Consider the following 25,714-nt stretch of genomic DNA (forward strand, 5'->3'; position numbering starts at 1 on the left):
CAGCCATCATGCTACAGGACTAGCCTATGGCTCAGGAACCCTTGGGCTCTGCTGCCTTGGAGGAGGACAGCCTGCTTGGCAATGCTTCAGGGTCTCCTGTCAAAGGCCCCAGAAGCGGATCAGCCAGGAGGAGGTAACTTCCATGTGGTGTTCACCAAGCACAGTGCTGTCTGTAACAGTAACTACCTAGTAATATTCTGTCTGCTTAATACACTGACCACCTGTGCTCTTCCTAGGGTTTAGTGTTTCTAGATCTGCGAGAAACATTTTGCAAAGGCTTTGTGGGAGTGTAGGCACTTTACTCTTTTTTTAAAGATTTTTTTTATTGGAAAATCAGATTTACAGAGAGGAGAGACAGAGAGAAAGATCTTCTATCTGCTAATTCATTCCCCAAGTAGTCGCAAGGGGGCTGAGCTGTGCTGATCCAAAGTCAGGTGCTTCCTCCAGGTCTCCCACACGGGTGCAGGGTCCCAAAGCTTTGGGCTGTCCTCCACTGCTTTCCCAGGCCACAGGCAGGAAGCTGGATGGGAAGTGGAGCTGCCGGGATTAGAACCGGCGCCCATATGGGATCCCAGCACGTGCAAGGCCAGGACTTTAGCCATTAGGCTATTGCCCTCGCGGCCCTAGGCTCTTTTCTCTTAAATGTCTACTAGTTGGGGCCATCTGGGGAATAAACCAGCGGATGGAAGATCTTTCTCTCTGCCTTTCCTTCTCTCTGTAAATCTGACTTTCCAATAAAAAAAAAGGTCTTAAAAAATCGCTGAGTCATACAGAAGCCAGATATGCCTATGTTTAACTTTACAAGAAACTGCCGGGGACCAGCGCTGTGGTTCCACAGGCTAATCCTCCACCCTCAAGTGCAGCATCCCATATGGGCACCATGTTCTGGCTGCTCCACTTCAATCCACTCTGTGCTTATAGCCTGAGAAAGCAGTGGAGGATGGCCCCATACTTGGAACTTTGCATCCACAAGGAAGACCCAGCAAAGACTCCCAGTTTCGGGACTGGCTCAGCTCCAGCCATTGTGGCCTTTGGGGAATGAACCAGCAGGTGGAAGATCTTTCCCTCTCTTCTTTCTCTCTGTTAATCCACTTTGGAATAAATAAAAAACAAACGAACAACAACAACAAAACTAGCCAAACCTTTCCACTTTGCATTACCAAGACCGACATGGGAACTCCTGTTCCCCCACGTTCTTTCCCCGCACACCGCAGGTACTGGGCAGTGTCCTCTCACAATGCTTCTGATTTGTATTTTCTGACTGACTCATGATGGCTAATAATGATGAGCCTCTTTACACGGGCTTATCTGCCGTGTGTGTACCATCAAGCGTTTAATTTCTTTTAAAAATTATTTTTTGTGAAGATTTGTGTCACAGCTTCTGGCATTCACATTATTTCCTGAGTAGCATCTTTGTGTGTGTGTCTGTTAATGTGTATTATTTAACTTCGAAGGCAGATGTCTGCAGCTGGCAGGGCTGGGGCAGGCCTTGAGTCAGAAGCCAGCAACTCAATGCTAAGGGAATTCAGCTTATCAAATCTTTTCTATTTTATAGTATGTGGGGTTTGGTTCTGGTTAGGAAACAATTTCTTAAGCCAAAGTGAATAGGACATTCTGTTTCCTTCTGGAAACTTTTTTAGGTCTTGGTTTCTGATTCAAGCTGCTCTTTCTACTTGTGCACAGTCAAGATTCTTATGCTTGCATATAGACATCTAATTGCTGCAGCACCACTCATTATAAAGAATATCCTTTCCCTCACTGCACTGGCTTATCCTCACGTGTGTCTGCTTCCCAACTTTATTCATCCTGTTTGTCTATCCTTTTCCTGTGCTGTTTTGATTACTGCAGCTTTATAGTAAATCTTAAAAAAAAATTATTTATTTGAAAGGCAGAGCTGTCAAGAGAGGGAGACACGGAGACAAAGTTCTCTCCGCTGGCTCAGACTTCCAGACAACCACCCTGGCCGGGCCAGACGGAAGCCAGGAGCTTCTTCCAGGCTTCCCACATGAAGGGAAGGGGCCCAAGCACTTCGGCCATTTTCTGCTGCTTTCCAAGTAACACAAGCAGGGAGTTGGAAAGCAAATGCGGTAGCTAAGACTCAAAACTAGCAGCCATCTGGAGATGTGAGTGTTGCACCCTGGTCTGACCAAGGGAGACACAGGAAGCAGAAAAAGCAAAGCCACATCTACACGAGTCCTGCCCTGGGTCAGCAACATTACACCTAAGGCTGGCTGGCAACTCCAAACTGCCCACGCAGCCTGGGTGATTCTGGCTGCCACCTGACAGGGTAATTTACGAACAAAAGACACAGGACTCGACACAGATGGGCGGTCTAGTGAACAGGAGAAAGTGGGGCGACGTGTAAAGAACGCCTGCCGGCCTGCTGGTCCTGAGGCCCATGTGCCAAAGTGCCATGAAAGCACCCTGTGACTTCTCACCAACAACCCAGAACTAGGAGCACCCGAGGGAGTGCCTGTCTCATCAGGGAACTTCAGTAAACGTGCATATGTCATGCTTAAAATAAAGAAACTGAATAAATGGCTCTAGCACATAAATTCTTATTATAAGCATGAAATACTATAATAATAAACCAACTCACTTGTCTTTTAGCTTCTCTCAATTTTCTTTTGAGGGCTGTCAAAATTCTTTGTACTTCCCATAATCTCTCTTCTTTAGACAAATCCTTTATTCCGCCCTGCAGATCTCGATGTAAACAATTCAAAAGAAACTCCTGGAAAAACAATACCACACAATGAGCCAATATCCAATGTCTGACTTTGAAATAACAGGTGACTTCCAAAGATGTACATTCAACTATTTCCAATTATCGTTAAAGGACTGAAACAATGACAGCAATGATTTCTCAGGGTTTTAAGTGAAAAATCATTCTTGTTTTGCCTGACAGTCAGGTTTCGCACCTGTTAATGTGCGCTGATTCATGCTCCCACATGCCATATCATCAACTAATAAGGACTGGATGAAAGCAAGCCAGCAGAAATCAATGACTGCATACAAACATAAGCGCTTTTTCAATATAGTCTTGAATTTTCCATTCAATTTGTCATTCACATGAATATACACAAAGCAGAATGGCATTTTTTTCAGGGTTTTTTTTTTTTTTTTTTTAAGATTATTTATTTACTTATTTGTTTGAAAGGTGGACTGGCAAAAGAGAGGGGAAGATAGAGTTCTTCCACACACTGGCTCACTCCAAAGAGCCCACAACAGCCCTGGCGGGATGGGGCCAGCCAATGGAAGGAGCCAGGGACCCCAGCCACGTGTCTCACGTGGGTGGCAGGATCTGGTGCCCTGGCCATCGTGGGTTGCATCCCAGCTGTGTTCATAGCAAGCTGCACTGGAGGGGGAGTGGATGTGGGACGGCATCCCGGGCACTGCCCCACAGCGCTCTTACACCAAAGCACCACGGAGCATCTCCCACTTAGTAATCACACGCCAACAGTTCCTCTCCCTCCCCAGAAGCTTTAACAGCAACCTGTGCAGGACAGAGAACATTCTGGTGCTTCGTGCAACTGTGCCGAGCTCTTTGCAAGCAGTAGCTCCCTTTCAGTGCTCTTCACATCAGTCGTGAGAGGGTGATGCAGCCTGAGGAGGTGGAGCCAAGGCCATGGGGCAGAGCATGGATTTATAAAGCCAGGACTTCGGAGCTCAAAACCTATGCTTGCCACACCAAGATACTCGGACTGGAAAGGTGGGAGACATGTTTGACAGTAAAGAAACTAACCCTGCTCCCCAGGAGCCAGCACAAAAGCCGGCTGGGGCAAGGGGACAAACCTGTCTCCTGATCTCCTCCTTGATGCCCGCCTGGGTCTCTGGCAGTGTGGGCATCGTGGCCATGTTGGACCACCGCAGAGGTTTCGTCACTGGCTTCAGGACCACATTCCCAAAGAGCTCTTGCACGTGTGTGAACAGCACATACAGGACACGATTGCTGATCTAGGAAGGAACCAAAAAGATTTGCAACAATTAAAAGTTTCCTTTTGTGCCCGTCACTCAGTGCATCCTTTACCACTGTACGTGTGAATGAAAACCAGTTTCAAGAGGCAGGTGTTGCAGTGCAGCGGGTTCAGTTACCAGTGGCGATGCCCACACCCCATGTCACAGTGAGTGGGCTCAAGTCCTACCCGGTGTCCTGCTAACACGCAAGGGAAGCTGCAGATAATGGCCCAAACACTTGCATTCCCACTCGCTCCATGGCAGACTCAAATGGAGCTCCTGGCTCCTGGTTGGGCCCAGCTCAGCCCGGCTTGTTCAACCATTTGGGCAGTGAACCGGCAGGTCGAAAATCATTTGCTGGCTTGCTGTCTCCCCAGCACTGTCACTGTCACAGAAAGGCCTCCAGGAGTGACAAGAAAGGTTTTGCTAATTAATGGCCAATACAAGAAGAAAAAGCCAAAACTTGCATAAAATCATGTACTTAGGCACAGGGCACTGAAGGGATTTTTTTCAAAGCCAAGAAAATGATGCAGGCATTCATGTCTTTCAATGCCCATTTTAAGAGTCTAATACTTTTAGTTATCTGTTTAGTAGTTCTCTAAATTTTTATTTGCAGCAAGAGACAGAAAGACGGAGTGCTTTTTCTCTCTGGGTCACTCTACAAAGGCCTCCAATGGCCAGCCAGGGCTGAGATCAAGGCCTCGCAAATCATCCGGTTTCTCCAACGTGATGGCAAGGGACTCTTACTTGAGGCGTCACTGTAGCAAGACTTGGCCTCTTAGCAGGACTGCTGTGCTGGGGGACAGAGCTGGGACTTGAACGAAAGCACTCAACAAGCAGCTTACCACTAGGCCAAACACCCATCTCTACTTTGAGTTCTTTTAACAAACATAAGCACATCTCCTGAGGTGGAGGATGAAGTGAGAGCTTGGGCAGGTGCACAGCTACTGGGGCCAGACCCTCCCTGCAGACAGGGAGGCCTCCTGGACAGGACTGCACAGAGGCAGTCAAACATGATGTCCACAGGCTAGACCAGGTCAGGAAATTGTGGGAAACTAAAAACCTACTACAACAATTTGACTCCTGTTTGATACTAAATAACAACATAATATTTATCAGATCCAGAACCCTGACTGATATGATTGTCAAAATGAAGGAACATGTTGCTTTCAAAAGGCACTGGTCAGTGAAAGAAAACACAGTTACACAAGTGACTCGGGCACAAGAGGGTCCAATGTCAATTTGTTTGCTTAAGGTCCGACCACCATGAGTGAAGTACGGTGCCTTTCTCCCCACATCCATGGCAACAGATGTTGGTAGAGTTCCAAATGTAAGCCAATCTCATTGGAGTTACGTGGAACTTGAGTGTGGTTTTTATTTGCATTTCCCTGATGGCCAGAGAGCCTGAGCATTTTTTCATATATCTATTAGCCATTTGAATTTATTCTTCTGAAAGCCTGCTCATTTCCTTCACCCGTTTCTTCACAGGGCTGTTTTCCAATGTTTGAAGCTCTTTGTAAATTCAGGATATTAGTCCTCTATCACTCGTATAGTGTGCAAAGACCTCCCATTACGTCGGCTACTTCCTTTACTAAGTTGATTGTTTCCCTTGCTATACAGAAGCTTCTTAATTTGATGTAGTCCCATTTACTTATTTTGGCTTTACCTGTCTGTGGTTTGGGTGACTCTTCTAAGCCTTTTCCAATGTTTCCTATGTTTTCCTCTAATATTTTGTTGGTTTCTGGGTGCAGGTTGAGGTCCTCGATCCATTTAGAGCTGAGTTTTGCATACGGTGACAGGTGTGTGTCTTGCTTCTTAACCCCTGCAGGCTGCTATCCAACTGTCCCAACAGCATTTGCTGAAGATACCAGGCCTTTCCCCGGGGTTAGTTTCAGTTCTCTCGTAGGATCTTAGTTTGCTGCACGTGTGTGGGCTCCCTTCTGGAGCATCTGTTCTACCCCACTGATCGTCTTCTCTGTTTCTGTACCAGCACTACACTGTTTTGATAACCACTGCCCTGTAGTCTGTCTTGAGGCATGGGACTGTGATTTCTCCAGCTTGATGTTATTCTTCAGGATAGCTCTGGCTGTTTGTGGTCTCTTGTGTTTCCAGATGAACTTCTGTATCATCTTTTCTATTTCTGAGAAGAACGTTGTCAGGATTGATTGGGATTGTGTTGAATCTGCAGATTGTGTGTAGATTGTAGATCTGTAGACGGACATTTTGATGAGGCTGATTTACCAATCCAAGAACATGGTAAACCTCTTCATATGTTAATGTGTTCTATGTCTTTTAAAAAATATTTCGTAATTTTCATCATAGAGATCTTTCGTGTCTTTCATTAGGTTTACTTCTCTGCTATTTTCAAAGGGACTGTCCTTTCGATCTTTAAAAAATATACTTGGGCCCGGCGGCCTGGCCTAGCGACTAAAGTCCTCGCTTTGAACACCCCAGGATCCCATATGGGCACTGGTTCTAATCCCGGCAGCTCCACTTCCCATCCAGCTCCCTGCTTGTGGCCTGGGAAAGCAGTCGAGGACGGCCCAATGCTTTGGGACCCTGCACCTGTGTGGCAGACCCGGAGGAGGTTCCTGGTTCCCGGCATCGGGTCGGCACAGCACCGGCTCACTTGGGGAGTGAATCATGGGACGGAAGATCTTCTTCTCTGTCTCTCCTCCTCTCTGAATATCTGATTGTAATAAAATGCATAAATCTTTAAAATATATATATACTGAGGCTTCTTCTTTGGTCTATAATGTGATCAATCCTAGAGAGAGTTCCATGTAGTAATGAAAAAAAATTGTATTCTGTGTCTGTAGGATGAAAGTTTCTGTAGACGCCTATTAAGTCCATTTCTTCTATTATCTGAACAAGGTCTGTTGTTTCTTTGCTGAGTTTCTGTCTCATTCATCTGTCCATTGATGCTGGAAGGTGTTAAGGTCCCCACTACCATTGTATTGGAGTCAACATATCTCCCTTTAAATCTATCCATATGTGATTCATGTCGCTGGGCGCTCTGGCATCTGGTGCGCATACATTTATTGTTGTTATTTCCTTCTGAATGTCTCCTTAACCATTATGTGGTGCCCTTCGTCTCTTTTAATGCTTCTCAGGTTGAAGTCTATATTGTTTTGCTGCTAGCCTGGACTCTCCTTTTCCATCCTCCCACTTTCAGTTTCCACATATCTTCTTGGTGAGATGTGTTTCTTGTAGGCAACAGATGAATGGTCTTGTTTTTTGATCCAATTTGCTAATCTGGCTTTTGATTCATGAGTTTAAGCCATATGCACTCATGGTTAATATCAACAAGCAGTGATTTTGTCCTGCCTTTTTAGCATTGGCTTTCTTATTTCTTAATTTAGGTTTTATTGAGATGTTCTTTTATCTTCTTTGGCTGTGTCAGATTTCATTTTTGTTTTGTTTTGGTTTTGGTCTGTAGCACATGCGTAGGGCATGGCTGGTAGAGGTGAAGTGTTTCGGGTTTTCTTGGCTTTTGAGGTTTTCTATTTTATTTTCAAATATGAAAGCTAGCTTTGCTGAGTATGTTGTTCTGGGCTGCTAATTTTTTTCTTTTAGGATCTGCAATATGTCACTCCATTCTCTTCTGGCCTGTACGGTTTCCTTTCACAAGTTAGCTGTGTGTCTTATTGGTGTTCCTTCCTATCTAGGTTACCTGACATTTCTCACATGCATATTTAAGGATTTTTTTCTTTAAGTTCAACCAAGGAGAGCTTAATGATGACGTGCTGTGGCAAAGATTGCTTCTGCCCATTCTATCTGGGGTTCTCTGCTCTTCCTGTATTTGGATTCCCCCTTTCTTTCTCATTTATTATTTCATCGAACACACGTTTCAATCCAACTTCTCTTTCCACAGCTTCAGGAACTCCCACAACCCTTACGTTTGGCATTTTGATGGTGTCATTCGGATGGTTCTTAGCTTTACTCAGTTCCTCTCCCATATTTCTGATGGCTTCGTGATTTTTGCACTTAGTATCTTCCAGCTCTGAAATGATTTCTTGTGCCTCATTCATTCTATTATTGAAACATTCCATTGTATTTTTAATTTGTTCTGTTGTATGCATTTCTTATAATTCAGCTTGATTTCGTTTCAATGCTGCTATTTCCTGTGTAACAAAGTCCTTAAACTCCTTGAATGCCTATATCTGCTTCTTGGGATTTTTGGAGATCTTTATAATGCTTTTGAAACATTTCTTTATTCAACAGGTCCTTGATGTCTTAATCAGCCAACGCTGAGCCTGAGCCAGTCTTCTGCTTCTTTGTGGGGGAAGCATCAGTGACCTCAGTCAATGTGTCTGTACCACTTCTTTTGCCATTGGCCACTGCAGCTGTGATTAGCGGATTCTACTCCTCAGGTCACTTTTCGAGTGGTGACATCCACAGGTCTGCAGATCAACTTTAGTGACCTGTTCAGTGCCCGGTTCTCCATGTCCAGCACCTGCACCATTCCAGCGAGTATCAGCCTCCACCTGGGCAGCCCATGCCACCACCCAGATGACTTCTATCTGCCCTCATGACCCGGTGTCATGGCCACACTGTCGTCTGCTCAGCCTTTCTCCTATCCTCCTGCAGTTTCACCCAGGGTTGGGGAGACCCTGTTGTTTCAGCTTGTGACTGGATTACCAAAATTGGCAGGAACAGCAAATCTATGGCTCGATTTACCTGCCATGCCCCCAGGGTGTCCCCCTGTGTCATCTGTCTGTTGATGGAGCTCCAATTGCTATTGGGGTATCTGTCTGCTGTCGCGCCTCTCCACTGTCACTGCTCCGTCCCTGAGTCCGAGGGACCCGAGGGACCCTAGGTGCCGCCAGCCTTCCTATTCTTGTTCTTTAGGACTGTACCTTCTTTGCTTCTCTGCTAATCATTCTCGGTCTGTTTGAACATGTCCCCACCCTATTCTGCCATCTTGCGACTGTGTAAAGGACAGCTCCCCAAAGGGCACTGCTGATTCCCCCGAAGGACCTGCCTATCTATCATCTGTCTCTCTAGAATCCACCTTCAGAAATTAAATCCTCAGCTTAAATCCCTAATCAAAGAAATCAGTGACAGGGCTCTCTGTTGCTTGAGTTTAACACACGTGTGTGTTTGCATGAAGCAGTAATGTTTTGAGGAGATAACCAAAATCCTCTAAGGTCTTATAAATGAACTTTAACCACAGGCACCATGGGCTTCTCTCACAGTGACCAGTCGCCAGAAGCTGGCTGAGAACCCTAAGGAAGAACAAGCACCATGGTACTCACATCACGGAGGCACAGCTAACGGGCAGAGGGGCTTGTTAGCGCACCTGTTCCTATCAGCCAGTCATGGGAGAAAAAGACCTGTATTCAAGCCAACCCATTATCTACCTTTTCGAGTTGACAGCATCTCACGGGGACTCAGCAACCGAAGATGCCTCCTGCACCCCAGGGCCAGCAGCGTGGGAAAGGGCGGGGGCTGTGGGGAGAAGACCTCGTACCTGGACAGTTGGGCTGAGCACTATGGAGATGTTCTGGATGTTCATCTTGGTTTCCAGCTCCTTGGCAATCACATGGTCCATGTGCACGATGAGCCAGGAAATCAGAAGGTGGTTACATTCCGGCAGCTCTCGCAGCAGGCGCTGGAACTCCTGCACTTTCTCGCTCTCTGTGGCCCTCCCACAGGCGTCTTCAAACCGGGCCATTAACTCTTTGGTAAGCAGGTTCTCTGGAAGCTCTCGCAAATACTGCTTCAGCAGACTGGCTACTGTGTTGGGCTCATACTCTTCCAAGTTTGGAGACTCCTCCCGGTCATAGGCTGCTTTGAGCTCATCTACCTTGGATTTAATTCCTTGGAACAGGCAAGTGATTCACAGGAGAGAGAAGGCCAAGAAAAACAAATCACACACACAGCTTCTCTACCGCTACATCCACCCCAGCCGGAAAGACATGGGCAGCTGCTGGCCAGGAACAAACCCCTCGTGTGGACTCCCGTCCACCCAGCCGGAAAGACACGGGCAGCTGCTGCCAGGAACAAACCCCTCGTGCGGACTCCCGTCTGCACAAGGCTCAGACAATTCCTCTGCAAACAACACTGCAGAAGACTACACGTCAAGGGTGAATTTAACCAAAAGCTACATGACACTTTAAACCCCCCCCACAATATCAGCAGTAATTATGGATATAGTTTAAGCAAAGGATTCCGGAAGGAAAAAAAAAGTCTTGCTCTATTGGAAAGACAACTGCTTCTTTCGACTGGACACACAGCTAACAACATACGGATGTTCTAAGAATGTTTTCAAAACTCGTGGGTACATTTTAGAAGTAAAATTTGTATTTTACAAATTTTTGCAAAATTTGTAAAAATGCAAGAGCTGACTGAGTTAGCTGTCTAAACAAATTCTAAGAGTTATCCAATAATTTCCACCTAATTTCTACTTTAGATTTAGAATTCTTTAAGCGCTTTCTTAACCTGAACCGAGATGGAAGAAAAAGTTTAAAGTATGTATTTCAAAAAAATTAAACAAGGTTTTAGTTTCTAAAGTCTGTTTTTTTGCTTTTCTTATTGGACAGAAAGAACCTCATACAGAAAATGAATGTTTTTCAAGCATTATGTAAGACTACAGTCTTTAGTTGCAGTTGCAATAACGGAATAATTTAGTGGCAGTAACAGCTCGGATGAGCACGAAGCAGCTTCTTATTTTTAATCCTTTAGAGTAATCATTTGGAACTGGCCCCAAGGTAATGCTCACAGCTCTAATACAGAACATCACTTCATCTGAACACCATTTTTATACTTATATTTGCATTTTTGCATTTATCCTACATGAAAATCTTTTAATGATATTACATTAATATGTAATTGTGCAAAATGACAAACATAAAAGCAGTAGCAACATTATGTTATGTTATAATGTTGTATAAGCTTTGAGGCAAAATTAGAAAAGGTTCCCATTTTCTTACATTCAGGGCAATGTGAGTAAAACGTGATGAGCCATTCTTGCAGAAGCGGGTCTCCCACAGGATCACGGAGAAGCTCACCATCGTGTGATCCATTCCCCACACCTTGCTGAGTCCTCTCCCCCATGCGAGGAGCTGATGGCCACTTACTCTCCACCCCAACACCAGCTACCCCAGCACACAGCACAAGTGGACAGTAAGAGTATGAAATGTGGCTTCTTGTTACTCTGAAATTATCAAAATGTGTTTTGTTTTGCAAACTGGATGCTTCAAATAAAGCGTTACTGGGAGAGAAAGTTTAAAGGCCCACTTGAATGTAAAAGATATAATAAAGTCCACAAGGAAAACGGTACACAATGTCTCCTATTAGTTTTAAATGGGTTGGGCAAGCTTTGGAGGTGGCATTCCCTCCTCGATGGCCTGGGTTTGAATCCCCCGGGAGGCAGTGGTGATTCAATAGCTTGGTCCCTGTTCCCTGTGTGGGAAAGCCCCGGCTGAGTGACGGGCCTGCCCACGTTCTGCCCAATCCTGGCTGTGTGCCACCACACTGAGGACCTCGCGCCCTCTCTTGCTGTCTCTCTGCCTTTCAAATAAAACGAAAATAAAACGGAAGGTGATTTATAAAGAAATGAGACAGAATGCTCTAGCAAACAAGCACTGTTATTGTTAGCATTCCCAAAGAAAGTTCAGAGCCTTAGCTGTGGAACTGGGTGTGTTGACTGTCAACCCAGGGCGGCAGAGCTCGGGCCCCAGGGGAGGCTGACGGGAACAGTTCAGCTTCAGTGTTTTCAGACCACAGAGGAGGATTTTGCGGCTCTGAATCTTCCTAAGAGTACACATATCAAAAACAGGTCAAAGGGAACAACCCTCTGAACAAAGCTAGACAAACTCCAGCCAAAATAGAATGTATGTCTGTTGAGAATCATAAAGAGGAAAGCAGTTGAGGTGACTGCTCAGTCTTTAAAAATCAATACATCATAAATTATTATTAAAGGCCAAAATTTTAAATTCATTTAAATACGTTAATTTCATGCAATACCAGGGAGTTTCAAATTCAGGGACAGGCATTCGGCCTAACAGTTAAGACGTCACTGAGGACTCTGGTATGCCGTGCTGCAGTCCCTGGGTTCAATTCCCAGCTCTGCTCCTGGCTCCAGCTTCCTGACAGCTCAAACTCCTGCAGGCAGTGGCCACTGCTCAAACAGTCAGGCCCCCACCGCGCACGGGGAGACCTCAATTGAGTCTTTGGATTCTAGTTCTAAACATGCCTTGTCTTGGCTATCGTAGGTAGTGAGTCAGCAGACAGGAGCTCTTTGTCTCTCACGTCTGTGTCTCTCAAACAACTGTTGACAACTTGTTAAAAATACAATTCAATGTCTACATTATTCTATACAAAATGGTATCTTTTAATCAGAATAGCCTATCATGTTGTCAACTGGATTGTGCAAAGGTTTTCCTAGTTAACAAAAATGCCTGTCTTTTCTAACAAAACTCAAGCCAAACAAATCAACCCTCTATGTATACCCCAAAGGTGTGCTGACTTCACAACTCATAAAAATCTATGTGACCAACAACTGACTTCACACATGCCCAAACAGAAGCTCACGATACTCAAGAGATCAAATGATGGGACTACAAAGACCAGGGACATAAATGCTGCTATGGGTGAGAACTTTCCTTTTATACCAGGGCAAAAGCTGTCCTGCTTTCTAAGCAATAAGCTTTTTAAACATACATGGAGGCCAGTGTTGTGCTGTAAGTTATGCCACCAGTTACGACACTGGCATCCCGTGTGGGCGGTGATTAGAGTCCCAGCTGCTCCACGTGCTAATGCGCCTGCGACGCAGTGGGAGATGGGCCCAGTGCGTGATCCCTGCAGCCACATGGGAGCCACGTGAGAGCCACAAGGGAGCTGCTGGCTGAGGCCCCGCTGCTTTAGATTAAACAGTTATCTAACTCTGCCTATCGAATAAAAATACTTTCTAAAAAGTATATGTCATGCTGAATTACAGACACCCAATAGGAAACACATTCTCACCAAGCATGAAATTTAAGCTTCCATACATGGGACATAATCACTAGCTACCACAAGCTCCTGTCCTGGGGCCCGCACATTCAGAAAATAACCTCATGCCTCTCAAGGCAGTTCAGGGCATGTATCTTACTACTGTTGATTACTAACACACCTCCTTCCCTCCTTCCTTGCTGTCGGCCCTCTGGGCACCATCAAGCCTCTGCTGGACAAGGAAGAGATGAGAAAAACGCACGGCCCCCGCTCTTCCTTTCATCCATGAACAACGCGGGGGTTCGGTCCTCCTGCTGGGAGGAAGTACTGCAGGAAGCCAGATGGCCAGAACAGCACAAAAGGGCACACGGCAGTCGCTCCTGGCAGCTGGAAGGATCCAGAAAGTAAATGGCGACTCAAGCTGCAACCCCCCCCCCCCCCGCCCCCAGGATATTTTCCCTGCCTCTGGAAAGTGAACCTGAAGTTAAGGTGTCAGCGCCGCCGCGTGGCGTGCACGGCCGATACCTGACACTCTGTAGATGCCCTCACACTTCATGCCGTACTTCTCCACGTGGTCTATGCACTCCCGGAACACGGCCGGCAGCCGCAGGCCGTCGTACATCATGGTCCGCTCCACGGCTTCCACCAAGGGAATCCCAAAAATGGGCTTGAGGCTGGGAACGTCCACCTGAGGCACCTCTGGCTCCTGAGTCGGCTTCTTCTTTTTCTTCTTCTCCTTCCACTGTTTCACAACATCAGCAGCTGTCAAGTCTTTTGACTTCTTCTCCTTATGTTTTTCTTCTTTGTGCTTTTCTTCTTTGGGTTTCTCTTTTATCTTAAAATCCTTCTCCTTCTTTTTAGAAAAGCTGGGCTTCTTGAAAACATGGATTCCCTTGGACCTCTTCATTTTAGAAGGGCTTTCAGCTTCATCCCCGGAGCTATCTTCCTGAAAGGCGGCATAGCCTTCAGCTGGCAAAGAAACGTGGGGAGTATAAATTACGTGTTTGTTTTATGTCAGAGTGTTCCTGTGCTTTCAAAAATCAGAACCAACATAGATGCCACCGGGCTCTAAGCCACACACAGCCTTGCACTTCACCTACCAGTCTTCCTGGCGGCCCTCCCAGCAACAAAACTGAGAAAGGCTGCTGCAGTGACAACCCCTGACCACAAGAGGGCAACAGGCCAACATAGTAGCTCTCCTTGCTGGTGACAGTGTGAAATTAGCAATAGAAATACAAGTGAAACGCTTTACCCTGAGGACTAATGGAAATGCTACTTTTATAAAATAGAGCCTTCCTTCCTCATGTGGGACTCCTCCATTCACACACTAATTGCTGTACTTGGCCAGGCTGTCACCTGAGGCAGGCCCAAAGCATGACAAATGACACTACTGTCCATGTGCTCCAGTGAGTCCCTGACCACACTTCACTCTCCTGGCAAGTTCTTTGGGGACTGAAGCAGGGACTCAGCCACCATTCAGTCAAGGGCTGGCCCAGGACTGTCGGTCGTCTCTGACCCACCCCCCGAGTCAGAAGCTTTGGGTCACACACGCAAAGGCCCAACTGTTATCATAGTGCAGCAGCCTTGTCAAAAGTTGTGGGTTTTTTTTTTTTTTTTCAAATATCTAACTATATCTAACTTTTTCTTCTTAGCTATCTTCTAGGTTATTTGATAGTAAAGATTAAAGGTATTTCATAAGCTATCTTAACCAAATGCCATGAACCCCACCCACACCAACCACAATGGCAAGAATCTGAAGGCAACATGTCCTCCTGGAACTGGAATTCCCATCCAGGCTCTTGCACTCCGTAGAGGCGCTACGTGGGATCTGCTGAAGCTGGAACACTCACGGCTGGAGAGGCAGCAGTGCCACCGCCAGGCACACACAGCAGCCATGCATGAACACCCACAGACACACAAATGGCAGCAGCTACAGAAACAGTACTCGTCATGATCAAGACTGAAAACAAACCAAACTAACCAACACTACAGAATGGATAGTCTACTATGCTAACGTACTGAAACACTGTCTAGCAGGATATTCATACATATGTATGTATGTACGTGTATATGCTGCCATGTGGAACGGCCGGAACAAATCTAACAATTACAATTATGTAAGATCAAAGTCAGGCATTGTAAGAATCTATGACGATAGGGGTTCTGGGAGAGGCCGGGGCTTTCCTTCCAGGGAACAGGAAAAGGGAATTCCCGGGGTGCTGGAAACTTTCCAGATGGCTGAAGTGCTAACATAGGTGTGCTCACTCATCAGCCTGCATACAGCATGTGCACCTACGTGTCACGCTTCAAAAATAAGCAAAAGGACCATGAAACCCAAAGCAAAGGAACACCTAACTGAGGCTGTGCCCCGTGTCTGCTCCTCACACACCGGGTGCCTCCTCCTCCCTCCTGCCGAGCACCAGCGCATGCGCTTCAGGCCAGGCACGACGGTGCCTTGCACTGGTCCCACACAGCCCACCCAAGCAAGCGAGATGTTATCGGGGCAAAATTGCAGCTCCTACTTTTCGTACATTATTTCTGATGAGTACTTCTAAGAAATAACCAGTGGAAAACTTTTCCCATTTCTGGAAATTCATCCCTTTACGGATGAGATCCAGAGCCTAAAACCCAACTCCGGTATACAGACGCCGAAACCCTGAAAAATGAGGAGCAGACATCCAATGGGAGTCTCTGCTTGGACACAGTTACTTCCAGAAGGCAGCTGGTGCGCACGCTCAGCGAGGAAGTTCATGCACAGAGGGAACCAGCACTTACTCCTTTTTTCCTTTTTCTTAAACTTTCCTTTTTTCTTGCCATGGTCTTTCTCGTCATCAGATACGATGTCGGGAGGCTCGTGGAGGATGTCATGGGGAGGGGAGGGCTCGCTTGTGCGGTACAGTCCTGGGAACTTGGTGGGGCTGATCTCCTCCGAGCTGGGGGTGCGGGTCAGTCCGCTGCCATGCTCTGCCCGGCGGTGTTCACCGGGGCTGCTGGTGGGAGGCAGGAAGCACTCGGTCATGCTGATGGAGGGGGAGAGGTCTCTGTCACCTGTCCATTACACCTGCACAGAAAACACAGCAGTCACCACACTGACCAAGGACACAAGCTCAGCGGCCGGGATGCAACCCACACCCCTTCCACCGCACTCTCAGGACATTTCCCGTGTTACCCGTTTCGATTCTCAATTAAACAAAAATTAAACTTACAAAAATAGGTTTTACATAACTGTATGAATAGTTCCTTACTTTCGCTAACATGGCGTATTTAACAATTCACACAGAAATCATTAACGCTAGTTCTATATTGCATGCAATGAATTCACAGTTTGTCAAAGACTGTTGTATTTTGTACTGCAATTACACTGGAAGAAAGGAGCCTTCATTTAACCAAGTCCAATGACACAGGAAATAGTTTGGCTACAGCAGATGCTGCAAGGGACAAGCTAAGAGTTCAAAATCAATCTGCTTCTTTTCCTGTTGAGACAGTGGGGCCCACAGTGCAGAGGTGTGACAGCTAACCACGGGCGTCCACCCCAACAAACACATCAGGGCATTCCGTTGTGTGGACATCAGAGAGTACTCAAACTCAACTTGGGCAAAACCAGAAAACTTCAGGGTCACCACTGCACACGTGGCCCACCATTGACCAAAATGTAATTATTTGGTGCCATGTCTTTGTTTAAAGATTATTCAGATCAGCTTTTTAAAAATATGTATTTTTACCTGAAAGGCAGATTTCACAGACAGGAGAAGGAAAGAGAGAGTGAGAGTGAGAGTGAGCGAGAGAGAGAGAGAGAGAGAGAGAGGTCGCCAGCCACTGGTTCACTCTCTATGTGGCTGCCAACAGCCAGAGCTGAGCCAATCCGAAGCCAGAAGCCAGGAGTTCCCTGGGTCTCCAACCTGGGTAGCAGGATCCAAGGATCTGGCCTTTCTTCTCCACCTTCCAGGCCACAAGCAGAGAGCTGGACTGGCAGGAGAGCAGCCAGGACACAAACCAGTGGCCATACAGGCCGCTTGGGGAGTGAACCAATGGATGGAAGATCTTTCTCTCTGTACCTCCTTCTTTCTGTACATCTGCCTTTCCAATAAAAAAGCAAGCAAGCAAGCAAAACTGTGCTTGGGAAAGTCTTTAGCAGAGCACTGTAGAAGAAAACAAAGGAATCTAAGTGGCTCTCGGTGGAAAATCAGTTTTTATCTAAAAACTGACCAGCTTTACCTAAACAATGGAGAAAGCCACACCCATAATTCCTTTTTTGAAAATTTTAAGTGTTTATTTATTTATTTATTTATTTATTATTTTATTATTATTATTATTTATTTATTTCACCTGAAAGGTGAAGGGAAGGGGTCATGAATGGATGAATAAGAGATCCTCCACCCACTGTCTGGCCTCACTAAATACCACAACCACCAAAGGCTCTCTGCCAGCACCCGAACTAGACCTCTCGCAGGTCTACCTAGTCACAGGTACCCAAACGCTGCAGCCCTCACCCACTGCCTCCCAGGATGCACCAGAGGAAGTGGATCAAAAAGCAGAAGAGCATGGATTCAAACCACTCTGATAGAGGGGCCTGCGCAGTAGAGCGATCCTTCATCTGCTGGGTCGCTATCCAAATGGCAACAATGGCTGGGGCTGGACCAGGCTGAAGTCAACCAAGACCAGAACTGACACTATGATGTGGGATGTGGTGCTTGGCTCGGACAGGTTCAAAAAGATGGAGAAGCATTCGCCGAGGTAAAGCAGAGAGGGTGCAGCCCCAGGGACTGGGAGAGGACAGGCTGCTGGCCGAGGGACACCTGTGGCCTGTGGACACAGGGAAGCAGCGGAGACGGCAGAGCAGCGCTGCAGTGCTCAGATACCCCAGGGGTGGTCGGAGCTCCGCCAGCAGCCAGGTGGGAAGGGCAGTTCACTGGGAACCCAGGAGGTGAACGCAGCCATAGACTGCCCGTCCTGCTGGTTTGATTCGACCAGGAGCAGAGACAGAGCAGTAGATCCCAAACAGGCCGTGCAGGAACAGGGTGGATTTCCCAGCAGACCCCACCAGTGCCACACTGGATGCCACTTAGTGCACTGAGGAAAAGGCTGTGGGACTAAGGGAACAACAGTGAGCTGCGCGTGCACTAAGCCATGAGAGAATCCGCTTCTAGCTCAGCACATTGCACTGGTCCCACAGGGAAAATAGTACCAACTTGGTATCCTACAGGTTTCATCCAAAATAGGTCTGGGTGGGCCCAAGACCTAACAGCCGGCAGGTTCCAGCAAGACCTGCACCACTGACAATCCTGTAGTTTAGGATAGTTGGTGTCTCCCTAATCCCAATACTGCTTGGACCGGGAGTGGAAGACGGCTCAGCAGGCAAAGTTTCAGCCTCAGCACGGGATCACAGGGGTTGGGAAGTGGTGAGCTGGGAGCTTGGGCTATGGAGACTGTGGTAGAAGCCCAGCACAGGAGCCTGGAACGGAAATTCACTGGACGGAGTGGCATGAGCAACTGCAGTGAAGAACTGGATACGAAATAGTCAAGTCAAACTGTAGACCTGTGGGCAACACAGCTTAGAAACTGGCCCTACGGAGAAGAGTCCACCCATCAGAGTTGCAATAACGAACAACAAGAGAAGAGACAGAGGCACAATGATTATTACTGATGCCGCTCTGGAAATGAGCAAAACCTTTGTCAACCCTAGAGTTAGCTAAAGAAGACACTGAGAAACTGGGGAATAAAGAATTTTGAAAACTTGAAACTTGTTATAAAGCTTCTTCTTTTTTAAAAAAATATTTATTTATTTTTGTTGGAAAGGCAGATATACAGAGAGAAGGAGATAACAGAGAGAAAGATCTTCAGGGGCCCGGCGCCATGGCCTAGTGGCTAAAGTCCTCACCTTGCACGCGTTGGGTTCCCAAATGGACGCCGGTTCTAATCCCGGCGACCCCACTTCCCATCCAGCTCCCTGCTTGTAGCCTGGGAAAGCAGTCGAGAACAGCCCAACACCTTGGCACCCTGCACCCATGTGGGAGACCTGGAAGAGGCTCCTAGCTCCTGGCTTCGGATTGGCTCAGCTCCAGCCGTTGTGGCTGCTTGGGGAGTGAACCATCAAACATAAGATCTTCCTCTGTCTCTCCTCCTCTCTCTAAATACATCTGACTTTGTAATAAATATAAATAAATCTTTAAATGCATATATGTATGAAATGTGTAAGAAAAGAATATTAATAACACTGTCTAAACTCTGTAAGTGCCCTAATTTTTTTTGCACTTTTAATTTTTTTTCTTTTTTTTAAGATTTTATTATTATTGGAAAGCCAGATATACACAGAGGAGGAGAGACAGAGAGGAAGATCTTCCGTCCGATGATTCACTCCCCAAGTGAGCCGCAATGGGCCGGTACGCGCCGAACCGAAGCCGGGAACCAGGAACCTCCTCCGGGTCTCCCACACGCGGGTGCAGGGTCCCAAAGCTTTGGGCCGTCCTCGACTGCTTTCCCAGGCCACAAGCAGGGAGCTGGATGGGAAATGGAGCTGCCAGGATTAGAACCGGCGCCCATATGGGATCCCGGGGCGTTCAAGGCGAGGACTTTAGCCGCTAGGCCACGCCGCCGGGCCCTTAATTTTTTTTCTTGCACTTTGTACAGTTTGTACTCCATATGCATTATGGCTTGTAAACAATGAAAAGCGCTGACAACACTCAGCTTCCATCAAGGCCGGGTGGGGAACACCCACCTGTGGGCTCCATAAGGCACATGAGATCACTTCACTGGCCCTGCCAAGGCAACCTGCCGGCAGGGCTCAATATTCAACAATGTATATATATAGCAGGTTAACATGAGCGCTAAAACATCCGAACAGCTATCCGCAGGAACAAAGCTCCCCACTCGCGCACTCAGGGATCAACAAGCATCCCTATAAATAACCCTGCTTTCCCTGATGAGTCCAGCCTTTGGGCTATTACGTTTTTAAGTGTGTTTATTTTTCTGTTAATTGAAGGTTTGACGTTGAGTTTGCAGAGCACGAGGGTCCAACCAGTTAGCAGGTATCTCCAGTTACAGACAGAAACCCGAGCTCCAATGGGAGAAAGCCACTGAGGAAGCCGGCCTGGCCTGGTCAGCAGGAAGCTGGCCTCATAAGCGTGGGCACTGCTGCATTTAACACACCTTTGTCCTGCCATTCCCTGCAACGGAGGCTCCCTCTCAGCACCTTCCCATCCAATGCATGACCACCCTCCAAGAGGAACCTGACAAATGGGAGCAATGGAAACATCCTGAATTGGGATTGAGGAAATGCAAAAACCTGTAAATTTAGTAAAACAACAACAACAAAACCATTAAATTATGCACTTAGGAAAGTGGGTGAATCTTACGAAACTGTTTAGAAGTGAACAAAATGTCAAGCAGCACCAGCTACGCTTAGCCTAGCAGCGGCCCGGAGAGCTGCCCCATGCAGAAGCCCTGAACGACATGACGCCACGCCTCGCCTCGCCTCACCTCACCTCACCTCACCTCACCTCACCTCACCTCGGGACCTGGGCACGTGTCTGTCTGGCCGGCTCCACCATGAGATCCTGCAACCCACAAAAACCTTGGCAACCAATAAACACTCAAATGTTCAGGATTCATCAGACTGAGATAACATGCAAAAAACCTCACCTTGACTTTAGATTCCAATCCAGGAAATACAAATTATGTTTAACTCCCTGCACCTTAGGGAACTTTCACATGTTAAGTAACCTTAGTAAAACATGGGAAAATGGTATGTTTTCCTCTTTACAAATCGAGAAGCTGGGGCCGGCGCCATGGCTAAACTAGCTCCCCCTCCACTTCCGAGCACCAGCCTCCCACATGGGCGCTGGTTTGTGTCCCTGCTGCTTTTATTCCCATCCGGCTCCCAGCTTGTGGCATGGGAAGGTAGCAGAGCACGGCTCAAAGCCTTGGGAGCCTACACCCACGTGGGAGACCTGGAAGAGGCTTCTGGCTCCTGGCTGCAGATGGGCTCAGCCATTTGAGGAGTCAACCTCCAGATGGAAGCTCTTTGTCTCTGTCTCTCCTTCTCTCTGTAAATTTGCCTTTCGAGTAGAAATGAAAAAAATCTTAAAAACAAAAACAAACAAAAAAAACCTGAGAAGCAAAGAGTCAGTGAGCTTATGTAATTTACCCTAAATCACACAGCAGGTAAAGAGGTAAAACTGGACCTGTTTGAAAACACACACTCTTTCTTACTCTGCTCTTCATGCATGCACACAGAAAAGGGAACAACTTTCTGCCAAGAGGAACAGCTTGGCTGCGACACTGGGCAGGGACACAGGACTTACCAGAAGGGAAGGACCGGTCTGACCAGTCAGGCTAGGATGCCCTGGAGGTGACATTAACAGTGAGGGGGCTCAGCCAACTGCACAGGGAGGGAGTCATTACCCATTGCAGTCGGGAGCAACCGAACCAGAGCTAAGACAGAAGGGCAGGGACACCAGCAGAGAATGGGAAGTTTTTTAAAAAAGATTTATTTATTCGAAACGTAGAGTTAGATCAATTTTCCACATGCTTGTATCTAAAACACCAGCTTCTGATCATTTGTTATGGCATGTGTAAATCATACTTACATCTTCTAATTCACTATCATTTTTTATCCAATTTACATACGAGACTGATGAAGACAAGAAGGTTTTATTCAAAAAGTGCTTAAACAATTATCTTGTAAATGCTACTCTACAAAAATACTTGGGGCCCGGTGCTGTAGCCTAGTGGCTAAAGTCCTTGCCTTGTCCTTGCCGAGATCCCATATGGGTGCCAGTTCATACCCTGGCTGCTCCACTTCCCTTCCAGCTCCCTGCTTGTGGCCTGGGAAAGCAGTCAAGGACGGCCCAAAGCCTTAGGACCCTGTGCTCGTATGGGAGACCCGGAAGAAGCTTCTGGCTCCTGACTTCAGCTCAGCTCAGCTCCGGCCACTGCAGCTGCTTGGGGAGTGAACCAGTGGATGGAAGAGCTCTGTCTCTCCTTCTCTCGGTAAATATGATTTTCCAATCAAAATAAATACTAAAAAAAATATATCTGACTAGGGACTACATGTTTAGTTTCCCCCAAATTCCTGCGCTGAAACTTGGTGCTCGTGGTGGCAGCACTGGGAGAGGTGAGCAGGCCCGAGGAGCGGAGCCCTTGTGCGTGGGATCAGGGCCTCGGGATGGCGAGGGTACAGTCGCCCCTCCCAGCGGGACAAGCTGCCACCTGTGAACCCCGGTTCTCAGACATCAGGTCTGCCAGCGAAGGGATCCTGGGCTCCCGCCGTTCATCACCGCGACCTTCTGTCGTTGCTGCAGCTCTGACCGGGACAACTTGATCTGCCTGGACCTGGACACAGAGGAGCCAAGAAAAGCGTCTACAAGGCAGTGAGAGTTTGACCGCGGGCTGGTTTACTCAGAAGGGAAGGACAGCATGCTTGCTTAGGACATACTGTCTGACCACTGGGGAACTACAGCACACATCAAACTTCACTAAAGACAAGGCAGCGGGAACCTCTAATGATCTGTGGTAAACTTAATTATCCAAAGCAGACAGAACCAAACCAAAAGAGCTCCCAAACTGGATATTTCTGTGAGGTGAGACGAGATCTGTTGTAAATTGTTTAAAACTTGAACAAAGGGCCCAGTGTGGTAGCCTAGGAGCCGGATCCTCGCCTTGCAACTGCCAGGATCCCATATGGGTGCCGGTTTGTGTCCCAGCTGCCTCATTTTACAACCTGCTCCCTGCTCGTGGCCTGGGAGAAAAGTTAAAACAAAAAACAAAAAACAAAAAAAAGCCTTGGGACCCTACATCCGCTTGAGTATCCGGTCCGGAGGAGGCTCCTGGCTTGGAGTTGGCTCAGCTCTGGCCATTGCGGCCACTTGGGGAGTGAATCAGTGGACAGAAGATCTTTCTCTTTGTCACTCGTTCTCTCCGTGGGTCTGACTTTCCAACAAAAATAAATGAATCTTAAAAAAAGCAAACCTGAATAAAGAATACTTTCCCCTACTCCTCCTGGTAAACAGAACAGTCAGAGGCCACGGGGCTGGGAACTCCTGCAGGAGCTAAGTCCCAAGGCGTTTTCTGTGGAACATCAGAGACCTGAAGCTAAAGAAGCCGGACACCCAGGAACACCAAAAGGCACAGACAAAAACCAAAAACACAAAAAGAAGCCTACGGTCATCATGACAAGGTGCCACTGCAGTACAAACCGGTTGGTGGGATAAAACAAAAAATCCAGAAGGGGATTCAAATGTGCACATTTTTCAACACAGGTTCTGAGGGAACTGGAGAAAGGAAAGGAAAGTCTTCAAAAAAAAAAAAAAATGTCCTGATAAGCACCTAAGCCTGAACACGAAGCGCAGCTCACTGCATCACACAGGCAGCTGCTGCCGAGGTCACAGGCTAAGACGGACAGGTTTCAAGCCACCAGCTTCTAAAAAGAGGCACTGGGCCCAGCACTCTGACACATGCACTAAGCTGTCACCAACGCTGGGGCCCTGCCAGCCATGCAGAACTGCATGGAGACCTGAGCTCCGGGCATCTGCCTGATCCAACCTGGGCCATGCAACCACCCAGGGAGTGAACCAGCAGAGGGAAGATGGAAGCTTTTGTGTTTGTTTTTTCTGTCTGTTTTGAAGATTCCCCCCATTAGAAAGTCAGATTTATAGAGAGGAGGAGAGACAGAGAGAAATATCTTCCCAACACTGGTTCACTCCTCAAATCTGAGTCTGGAGCTGAGCTGGGGGCTGAGCCAATCCAAAAGAAGGAGCGAAGAGCCCCTTTTTGGTCTCCCAAGCAGGTGCAGGTCCCAAGCCTTTGGGCCATCCTCTACTGCTCCGCAGGCCTTAAGAACGGAGCTAGATCAGAAGTGCAGCAGCAGGGACACAAACTGGTACCACATGGGATGTTGGTGCTTGCAGGTGGAGAACAAGCCAGTTGAGCCATCACCCTGGCCCTGGAAGATCAATCAATCTCTAACTCTCTTGAATTAAAATAAATAAATTTTTTTAAAAGCCAATGTTGCGACATAGAGGGGAAATCCACTGTCTGTGATGCTGGCATCTGACACGGGCATTTGTTCAAATTCCAGCTGCTCTACTTCTCATTCAACTCCCTGTTCATGCGCCTGAGACACCAGAGGATGATCCACGCCCCCGGCCTCTGCACCCACGTCGCAGACCTAGTGGAAACTCTAGGAAACAGCCCAGCCCAGCCCAGCCCGTATGGGCCACTGTAGCCCTTTGGGGAGCAAACCAGTAGATAGAAGATATCACTTTCTCCCCCTCGTAATTTTGTTTTTCAAATAAGTAAATGAAAATAAATTTAAAAAATAGTAGTAGGGGATGACACTGAGGAACAGTAGGTTAAGCCCCTGCCTTCAATACCAGCACCCCGATCAGAGGCGCAGTTCCAGCGTGGGCTGCTCTGCTTCTGATTCAGCTTCCTAACTCACCTGGGAAGGAAGGCGACCCAGGTCCCAGGCACCTGACACCCATGTGAGAAGCCAGGTCAGAGTTCTTGGCTCCTGCCTTCAGCCAGGCTCAGATCTAGCTGGGAGCGAATCAGCAGATACAACACTCTCTCTCCGTCTCTGTCTCTTCTCTTTTATCTTTTCTTTCTCTCCCTTTCTGTCATTCTACCTTTCAAATAAACAAATCCTTTCTAGAGAAATCTAGCTCTGCGATTTAAAGTGACAAAATGTAAGACTTATGAAAAGTGCAAACAAAACCCATGTCTAGAATTTTATTTTGAACCCCAAATAATTGTGTTTTTCAAACAGAATATTTCAAATACAAAGAACAGTTATTACAATTAAAGTTGAGATGAATCAAAAGTTTCATAAAAATAACCTCAAAATGAACAGTGGTTTAAAAACATCCCCTTTTGGGCCCAGCATGGTAGCCTAGTGGCTAAAGTCCTCGAATTGAAGGCCCGGGATCCCAGATGGGCGCTGGTTCTAATCCCGGCAGCTCCACTTCCCATCCAGCTCCCTGCTTGTGGCTTGGGAAAGCAATCGAGGACGGCCCAAAGCCTTGGGACCCAGCACCCGTGTGGGAGATCCTGAAGAAGCTCCTGGCTCCTGGCTTCAGACTGGTTCAGATCTGACCATTGCAAGCCACTTGGAGAGTGAGTCAGTGAATGGAAGATCTTTCTCTGTCTCTCCTACTCTCCCCCTCTCTGTATATCTAACTAAAAAAAAAAAAATCCCTTCTTCACAGAACTTTGATATACATTGTCTTTGGCTTTTTCTGCTCAAAGGCCTGTATTAATCAGCACATCATTAATAAGAGCCACTCACTCTTATAAAAGGACATGGAAATGCAGAGAAGAAATTAAGATTGCTAAATCAAAGTCTCCTAAAATAAGTTTTCAGGAACAAATCCATTGGTTCCTTTATTTGTGTTTTTTTTTTTTTTAAGATTTATTTTTATTGGACAGTCAGATATACAGAAAGGAGGAGAGACAAAGAGGAAGATCTTCCGTCTGATGATTCACTCCCCAAGTGGCCATAACTGCTGGAGTTGAGCCAATCCAAATCCAGGAGCCCGGAACCTCTCCAGGATCCCCCATTTGGGTGCAGGGTCCCAAGGCTTTGGGCCATCCTCTACTGATTTCCCAGGCCACCAGCAGGTGCTAGACGGGAAGAGGGGCCACCGGGATCCACTGGTTCCTAACCTTGCATGCACTGAATCATAAAAGGCCCACTCCAATCAACAGCCTGTTTCACTAGTTTGCAGATTAAACAGTCAATATTCTATAATGTTCTTAATAAGTGCCAGGGTAAATGCATCAGAAGTGTATTTTCCTCATTTTTACGGTTTTAAAAAGATAATTGGCG

General features: G+C 47.0%; 1 protein-coding gene across 1 annotated transcript in view; it reads right to left on the reverse strand.

The window, feature by feature from the left end:
* Window positions 1–25,714, reverse strand: part of RALBP1 (ralA binding protein 1) — a 47,601-nt gene that overhangs the window by 4,057 nt on the left and 17,830 nt on the right. The window contains exons 2-6 of the mRNA XM_004598959.2: window positions 15,667–15,952; window positions 13,417–13,860; window positions 9,428–9,777; window positions 3,793–3,954; window positions 2,600–2,731 (exon numbers count right to left, since the gene is read on the reverse strand). Of these exons, the coding sequence (XP_004599016.1) occupies window positions 2,600–2,731; window positions 3,793–3,954; window positions 9,428–9,777; window positions 13,417–13,860; window positions 15,667–15,910 (1,332 nt within the window). The 5' untranslated portion in view covers window positions 15,911–15,952. The remainder of the gene's footprint in view (window positions 1–2,599; window positions 2,732–3,792; window positions 3,955–9,427; window positions 9,778–13,416; window positions 13,861–15,666; window positions 15,953–25,714) is intronic.

Source organism: Ochotona princeps, chromosome 18 (assembly GCF_030435755.1).
Source record: "Ochotona princeps isolate mOchPri1 chromosome 18, mOchPri1.hap1, whole genome shotgun sequence".
In the NCBI taxonomy this organism is placed as follows: domain Eukaryota; kingdom Metazoa; phylum Chordata; class Mammalia; order Lagomorpha; family Ochotonidae; genus Ochotona; species Ochotona princeps.